An 8,167-nucleotide genomic window follows, 5' to 3' on the forward strand; every position below is an offset into this window, starting at 1 on the left:
TTTGTGATGTTGTATTTCAATTTATTAATTTCATTCACAGCAAGGCGCTAATATGACTCATGTTTCGCAAAGGCTGAAAAAAAAAAAAATCGATGCCCGTGTTGTTGCGTAATCAAATGCACTTTGCTCAAAGGATTACAACACCGCGCCACTGATGCTCACCGTTGGTTTTAAAATGCGCACCGTGTCGTTGTCATTGTTTGATGCTTAGTTTGACGAAAGGCTACAGTTACGTGAAAGTCAAGCAATTTATTTTGTAATGGCCACAAGGTGACTGGATGATCGTGTCCATGTCGAGAGAAAGTATCTCACAGGAAGTCATATAGATACTTGATGATGTCAAAGTTCACCGTCCTGGGAAGAGAAATAACCCAGTGTGCGTGCGTGCGTACTCATCAAAGCAGCGCACGCGCGCCCATACCTGGAAACGGCACAAATGAAGTCCATAGAGACGGCGCATTTGTACTTGGGGGCGTCCAGCTGGTCTGCGTGGCTCACCTGCGTCAACAGCTGCAAGGTGACCAGCGAGGAGATCTGAACGAGAAGCAGAGCGAGGCGGAATGATGACGAGTGGAGGCGGTTGCCGTGGATACCAGTCAGGTGAGGAGGGCCGAGCCAACCTGAGAGAAGATGCTGGCAGTGGGCGCCACCCTGCTGTCCACCACGCTGTAAAAGATGGCCAGCAGCCGGTCCAGAGGGAAAGGTTTGGGTCCGAGCAGATGGTTGCTCGTCTTTGGAGACGTACGTAAACATGAACCACCATGCGAGAGTTTGGGCAATGCTTCATAACACGTTTGTGGAAGGAGAAAATGTTTCTGAATGCTCACCTTCTCATTCTTCTTCAGGAACTTGGTCTTTTTTATTTTACCGTGATGCTGTAGGGAAGGAAGATTACGAGATATGCATTTAAATGTTTTGTTTATTATTTTTTGCTCTGCTATGCAATTTTGTGCCTAATTATTCCTCAGTCTCTTTTTGGGTGATTTTTCTGACAACTCTTTTAGTATTTGAAATCATCATTTTACATTTTTCCTCAGACAGTGTAATTTTTTTTTTGTCTGTCGTTTTTTAAAAAATGTACACCAAAGATTTTTTTTTTAAATCTCAGACATTTATATATAGACATATAATCAAATCCTCAGCCATTATTTTAAAATGCAACGTAATTTTTAACGTATTAAAAGTGACTTTTCAATTCAACGTCAAGCGTTTTTGTTTTTTTGGTGAATCATTATTGTTCTGTCACCACCTCACCTTGACAAAGAAGCGCTTGTCGGTGCGGGCGGGGTTGTAAGACGCCAGGTAGGCGGCGATCAGCAGGAACTTGGAGTAAAACGGCAGCTCCACGTGGGTGTGAGCCGACAAACCTGACAGGAGGACAAAAACATGCAAGCGCAAAGGAATTGGAACCCATACAGTGATTGGTAATGGAAGAAAGTGTACAGAGGTAATACACAAACGACAGCCGAAACAATAAATTGAAAATACTAAGCTGAACTGACAGCAGTCAACCCTGTGTTACGTTCTCAATCACTGACGGCCACGTCACTCGCCAGGTCAGGCCGCGACTATTACAGCCATACACACTCAAAGTCAAAAATAGTGAATGCCAAGATGTTGACTCCAAGGGGCTAAAAATAATACCTGCACCTGGCATGCATGTTATTGCGTTTGATAAATCAAAATCATTTTCCATCCAGTGACTCGAAAGGATAATCAGTTGAGTAATCTATTTAAAAAAAATATTCGACAGCCGCAGCCATTGGAGTGACCTCTTAAGGGGCCCGTTTCAGTCTCCACTTGCTGCATCTTCTCCCATTCCAGGCTGAAACAGATACAAATACACACATGAGGGTCAACATTTCTTGAAGAGAGGCGTTGAAAATGCTCCGCTCACCTGGAGACCTCCCTCAAGTAAACCGTTTGCATGGCTTTCTTCAAGTGAGGCTCGATGTTTCGCCACAGCTTGTGCGTGTCGCTCTCTTTCGCTTGCCGACAAACAACACACACATACGTTGGCCTATTGTTACCCACGTCATGCTACTTTAGGTGACTTACCTTTCCCTTCAGTCACAGGCTCACAGAATTTGGTAAAGTTCAGTGCAGCCTAAAGCGAGAAACCAGCGAACAATGAGCATAGCCGGGGGAAAACAGACGTGCGGGGCAGGTGACATTTGAGGCGCGACCCACCAGGTGGCGCAGCTCTCTGAGGTCCCGACAGACTGCGTAGAAGATGCCCAGCAGGATGTGGATGTAGGAGGCATACAAGTCGGCGGAATAGGACGGGTGCGTGTCTCGGGACAAGATCTGGTGCAGCTCGGCTATTTAAAAAAAAAATTAAAAATACAATGAAATACGCTGAACTAGCACATGTTCACACCTTCAGAGCGCTGTTGGAAGAAAATGTCGGGTGCAAACGAGCATCTCACATCGACATGCAGTGTGAAGAGGGGCACAAAAATAAACCTTTGGTGTAGTCGGGGAAGTGAAGCGGCAGAGGCTCCAAGCAGCCCGTGTTTGGCCGGAATGTGTCCCAGACCAGCTCGCTGAGCAGGAGGACGGTCAAGTTGTCCTCCACCTGCAGACGCCGCATGCAGGAAATCGTTATGAAAGAAAAAAAAAATAGACCAACTGGGGAAATTAAATAAAGACATACATATTCCATATCACCCTCAGCATTGAATAAAACATATTAGACAATCTAATATTTATATTTCGAAGATGACAAAGAAATATTTGCCAGTAAATTCTGATGTGCAAACTGCCAAATTTGCAACAAGTAAAAGCAGCTTCAGGTAAGATGCTGTTAGATGCTCACCAGTTCCTGAAGACGTACAAGAACCGAGAGCAGGTTAGCATCCATGTCTCGCAGCAACTCTGCTTTTTCCAACACCTGAAGACCACCACCGCACACTGAAGCCAACACAAAGATTGAATCGGATGCAAAAGTGCTTATTCTGTGTCCTCACGATGTAGCGCGTCTGCTCAGCGGGAGCCCGTGAGCGATGGTGCCTGTAGATGCGGACGAAATCGGACAGCGAAGGGTAGCGGGGGAGAGTGGCGGCAGCGTCCCCGCCAAAGAGGGCAAGCAGGACTTGTTCGAAGAGCAGGGCGGCAGTGATGCACTCGGCGCAGCTGATGGTGGCATGAGGCAGCTATAAGGTGGACCACACAGCGTTTAAACAATTGCTGCATATTTACACACATGCACGCACACACACCTACCTCCAGTTCCTTCAACAGAATGTTCACCACATAACTTTTCCCTGAGGCCCGATGACCGTAGATGAAGATGCAAGGCAAGCTGTACTGCTGAGGCTGTTGCATCAAATATCAAATAAGACAACACAATTACAATCAACTTAACACCATCATTATTAGCACCGGCAGGTGCCAGACTACAGTTTTTTTTAAATTTTGCTGTTCTCTTTTGTCTTGATTGAAATTATACAAACTAAACTAAAACTTGGTGTTTTTCTCAAACTAACTAACAAACAAATCCTCCTTAGAAACTAATCACCCGATTAATAAAAGAAAAGTCGAGACGAAATAAAAACTAAACGTAATGACAACTAAAATAAAATGAAATAAAAGACTATAAACATGGTCGACCCGTATGTAAGCGAACGTGTTGAGAGATGTCTTACCTCTCCCATGAGTGACAGAAGCATCCCGGCTTGGACCTCCCGACACGGCAGCTGTTCGGTCACCCTCCGCAGCCTTTCCTCCTCGTAGCCTGGATGCCGCTGCTGCTGAAGCGGCGGCGGCAGCGGCGACGACGACATTTTGCCCAAACTAGTTCATCCGTTAGCTTAGCTCACCTAGCGTGGTTGTCAACGAAGGGCTTGAAACTCCACCAGATGTCTTGTCAGAGTGAACAAAACGAAGGCTGATAATACACATTACTTTTTAACGACACGGGGGGGGGGTAATGTCTACATATCGGGAACTGGTGAGAATATGACTAACATAATCGTTTAATTTAAAAAAAATAAGTGGAATTAAGACGACGCCATCGTCGTCAACCAGGAGAGGAGTTTCGCGGGTATCAACATTCTACACTGTGCAATCAGCCAATCACAATCAAGCCTCTTTACTAACGAACTATGGGTAATGTAGTTTTCTTCATGTTAAAAACCGGCACGCTTATTTTTAAAACACGATATTCTGCTACTGTGTTGTATGCGACTCAACGATATTCGACATAAATATATGAATGTAATAAGCCATAGTTGGTGAAAATAAGTATTTATTGCATAAAAGTAATAGACTATTTATGCACTTTAAACAAGCCATGGCAGCCGTTTCTGCAATTATTTTTGTTGATTCGTTCATCCTTGCTTGCAGATGTAATTACGTGCTCGATCGAGTGCACTGAAGCCACACATGGCGCGCGCGCACGCGCGCATACACGGTGTAACAGGCGACGTCAGATGGGGATTAAAGGATGTGGGTTATCCCTGAAATATCCACGGCCGCTGTGTGCAGCTGATGCGTCGGATGAGCACTGAGGTTTCGCCCGAGTAAACAACTCATGCATGCTCGGCCGTAGTTTTTGTCGAGATGCTTTATTTCGGAACATAAACGAATGCAAAGCAGCTGCGTCAAATCAAGTGATGCTGCGAGTGTGACGAAAGAAGCCTAGAAGGAGAAGACGAGAAGAGGAGAAGGTTGGACGGTGGTGATTGAGCCCCCCCCCCTCCCCCTTCCAAGCCGTGGATGTGCAGCTGAGCGCGGGCATCTTTGCCGTCAGAAGGCGGAGGATGGTGCCCGGGGACCCGAGCACCGGTAGCGCCACCAGCATGCTCCCCGCCTCGGAGGCAGCCAAAATCTACCAGACCAACTACGTGCGCAACTCGCGCGCCATCGGCGTGCTGTGGGCCATCTTCACCATCCTGTTCGCCATCGTCAACGTGGTGTGCTTCATCCAGCCCTACTGGATCGGCGACGGCGCCGACACGCCGCAGGCGGGCTACTTCGGCCTCTTCCACTACTGCATCGGCAGCGGCCTGTCGCGGGAGCTGACGTGCCAGGGCAGCTTCGCGGAGTTCTCCAGCATCCCGTCGGGCGCCTTCAAGGCCGCCGCCTTCTTCATCGCCACGTCCATGGTGCTGGTGCTCGGCTGCATCGGATGCTTCGCGCTCTTCTTCTTCTGCGGCACGGGCACCGTCTACAAGATCTGCGGGTGGATGCAGCTGGCTGCAGGTGAGAGGGCTGGCTGAGTTTAGAGCCTGGAGCGTCATCGATGGAACGTTCTCCCCTCCCCCCCCCAAAAAAATAGAGAAATGACTTGATGGTGATTTTTTGGTGGCGTTTCCAGGTTATTGCACCTCAACTTGGTCATTTGGTTATCATAGTACTTTACACAAAGGTTATGCTGTGGTTTAATTTGGTACCAAACCAAAGTTATGGCCTGGTTCACTTATTTAGGTACGTCCCAACTGTACCTTTTGATTCAGTTAGTTTGGCACCCTCCACCAAGTTATCGGTTGGTTCTGTCCAACTTTAGCATTGGGCCCAATTGTTACCCTTCTCTTGGCTCCGTTATTTTGGTCCCTTTGATTCCATTTTAATCCAGTTATTTGGGCACCATCTTCAAGTTGAGCCCTTGGTTTGACGTCAAGTCACGGTTCGGTTCCATTATTCAGGTCGGCCACGCTCCCGATTTAATAGATGTTATTTTGGTATCCTCCAAGATCCTTACCAGTTGGGACAGTTATTTGGGGATTCCCACTCATCTTGACAGCTACGGGGATTGGAATTGTGCAAAAGTGCAATTTGAGCATAATTCCAATGCAGTGGAGTCGGATGGAAGTGTTCAGGGTGGGGAGATGGTTCGGGGGCTGGCGGATGTAAAGCGCAGACGACTTGTGCGGATTAAAGGGGATCACCTCCTTTCACTAATGAGGATTTCCAAAGGCGCAGTAAGTAATCCCCCCCAAGCAACCGCTCATTGACAACTTGGCAACGGAGGAATGCTAAGCTAAAGCTAAAATAAGACTCTGTGGCTGCACAACAGCACCCGAATACATCCAAACAATGCACCGACGTCCTCCCATATTGTTCACTAAATTGTGAATCATTTTATATGATTGTGGTCGTGAAGGCAGAAATTGTATTTCGAGGCTGCCTTGTTGCTTGGTGAATTGTTGAGAACGTTTTAATCTCATGTCCTCATTTTGTTTTCCGCCTGCCTTTGAAGCTGGCCTGCAAGGCCATTGGGGAAATGTCACCGCTATGCATCCCCAACTTCTGAGGCTGAGAACACGTCCGCTCTCTCTCTCTTTTTTCTTCGCAGCATATTTAGCCTTTGTTTGAGGAGAACTGTGTGGACCTTGTTAAATATTTCAGTCAAAAGTGTCAGTTCATAGTGTTATTTCATAAATTTAAAATCTCCCCCAAAACAAAAAGATACGTATGACATTTCATCTTAACCAACCGAATGAAAAAGACTTCGAGGGAATCACCGAAACCCAAACGCGACTGTTTGGTCGGTCCCCACAGGAACGTGTCTGATCCTGGGCTGCATGATCTACCCGGACGGCTGGGACAGCGACGAGGTGAAGCGCATGTGCGGCGAGCAGACGGACAAATACACGCTTGGCGCCTGCTCCCTGCGCTGGGCCTACATCCTGGCCATCATGGGCATCATGGACGCCCTCATTCTCTCCTTCCTCGCCTTTGTTCTTGGCAACCGCCAGGACAGCCTCATGGCCGACGAGTTGCTGGCAGACAGTAAGTGGCTCGAAAGGGAGTCAATTACTAACGGCCGTTTTCCCACTTGCACGGCAACCCAATGAGACATTATTTCATGCCTAACTAGGCTGCCGCCTAAACGGCTGCTGTAAAAATTCACACTTCTCTAGTCCTTCAAGCAGCTGTTGAGCCTGTGCAGAACATGAAGGCTTGTGCCACGCTGTCCACACCTGCTCAATAACGGTCCGCTCGCTATTTTAAACGACTTTCTCTTGCAATTTCTCCCCCAGAGAGTGCGAACAACGCCATATAACGTGCAAGCCAGCCTTTTAACACGCATATACAAGGTGAGGACTTTTATAAAGTGGACAGTAATTCTAACCAAGTTTGCTTGTTACAGTATTTTCCAATGTACAGGTTATGATGTCGTCTCTTCTACTCCAATCAGAGGCTGAGGTGTTCGGAAAGATCCAAACAAATCCTTGAGGACGGCAAGGAACATTCCATTTGAAATATATCATTGACCTCGAACTGGCTGCTTCTCTTTGGGCACCCCCCCCCCCCCCCTCCCACACAAGTTGCTGAATGTCTATATGGATATAAAGACACTATCGAATGATGGCGGGGAACCGAGACTTTTTATGAAACCAAATTCATGCTGTCAGTTGCCATTTTGTTCCACTTAAATGTTCGTGATTAAGTGGTGGACGTGACTATGATAGATTTGAGGTAAAAACAAAAAAAGCTACAGCCTACCGTTGGGGAGTGGCTGTTACATGCAGTACATGTGCCATCCATATACTGTATCACTGTGGGGTGCTAAAGCCCTCCGAGGCAAATAATTTTTTGGGGGAAAAAACCTCCCCCATCAACTGACATAATTCATCTACCTCTACAGTTTACGCATGATAATTTGTGTTCGTGTTACTTGCAAAATATGTCCACAGAATATGCATCAATAAGTGCATATGACCAAATATGGTGTTTTGCATTGTGTCAGCATTGAAGCTAGCGGACTTTGAAGTGATGTGGTTACTCAATGCCACAAAACGACGCTCGAATCTTAAATATTTGCTGGCAGCAAGTAAAAGCAAAAAAGAAGAAAAAAACGGCTTGTATCTCAAGGCACCAAACAGGTAACACCGCCCTCTGGAGTCCAGAATTAAAGGTGCAAGCGCCAAGACCGATTGTAAAAACTTGTGAATAATGCTTGTTTTTACTGATTTTAACTACTGTTTGCATGGATTTACAGGATTTTAAGATGCATATTCATTTTTTCTGAAGAGGCAATAACGTCTGCGGCACACTGGAGTGCATTTACCAAGCGAGATTTGTTACTGTGAGTTCACTTCCTGTTCAGATGCTGACCTGATGTTGCCTTGTCCAAGAGTGTCCTGCTGAATAAAGATGGGGGGAAAAAAAATGAAAATAAATGTGTTCATCGGTGTTTTAAAGAAAACGAAAGTTTGCA

General features: G+C 46.5%; 2 protein-coding genes across 4 annotated transcripts; one reads left to right on the plus strand and one right to left on the minus strand.

Annotated features, from left to right (window-relative positions):
• Positions 1-4,545, minus strand: orc5 (origin recognition complex, subunit 5). Of its 2 annotated transcripts, none has more exons than XM_086103956.1 (14): positions 3,648-4,545; positions 3,226-3,318; positions 2,970-3,155; positions 2,819-2,893; positions 2,467-2,578; positions 2,191-2,321; positions 2,059-2,107; positions 1,898-1,988; positions 1,773-1,825; positions 1,255-1,367; positions 828-875; positions 621-666; positions 422-534; positions 1-354 (listed from the first exon to the last, which is right to left on the minus strand). In XM_086103956.1, the coding sequence occupies exons 1-14, from the start codon at positions 3,783-3,785 to the stop codon at positions 340-342; spliced, it is 1,263 nt and encodes a 420-aa protein (XP_085960082.1). In that variant the 5' UTR covers positions 3,786-4,545; the 3' UTR covers positions 1-339. The 2 variants fall into 2 exon arrangements, with proteins under 2 accessions (XP_085960082.1, XP_085960081.1); XM_086103955.1 differs by having other exon boundaries at positions 621-731.
• An 87-nt stretch (positions 4,546-4,632) lies between these two features.
• On the plus strand, positions 4,633-8,153 carry lhfpl3 (LHFPL tetraspan subfamily member 3). Of its 2 annotated transcripts, none has more exons than XM_086103962.1 (4): positions 4,633-5,205; positions 6,505-6,735; positions 6,987-7,043; positions 7,114-8,153. In XM_086103962.1, the coding sequence occupies exons 1-3, from the start codon at positions 4,764-4,766 to the stop codon at positions 7,007-7,009; spliced, it is 696 nt and encodes a 231-aa protein (XP_085960088.1). In that variant the 5' UTR covers positions 4,633-4,763; the 3' UTR covers positions 7,010-7,043; positions 7,114-8,153. The 2 variants fall into 2 exon arrangements, with proteins under 2 accessions (XP_085960088.1, XP_085960087.1); XM_086103961.1 differs by having other exon boundaries at positions 7,145-8,152.
• The last annotated feature ends 14 nt before the right edge of the window (positions 8,154-8,167 follow it).

Source organism: Hippocampus guttulatus, chromosome 22 (genome assembly GCF_054856545.1).
Source record: "Hippocampus guttulatus isolate MCC_2025c chromosome 22, RoL_Hgut_1.0, whole genome shotgun sequence".
Taxonomy (NCBI): domain Eukaryota; kingdom Metazoa; phylum Chordata; class Actinopteri; order Syngnathiformes; family Syngnathidae; genus Hippocampus; species Hippocampus guttulatus.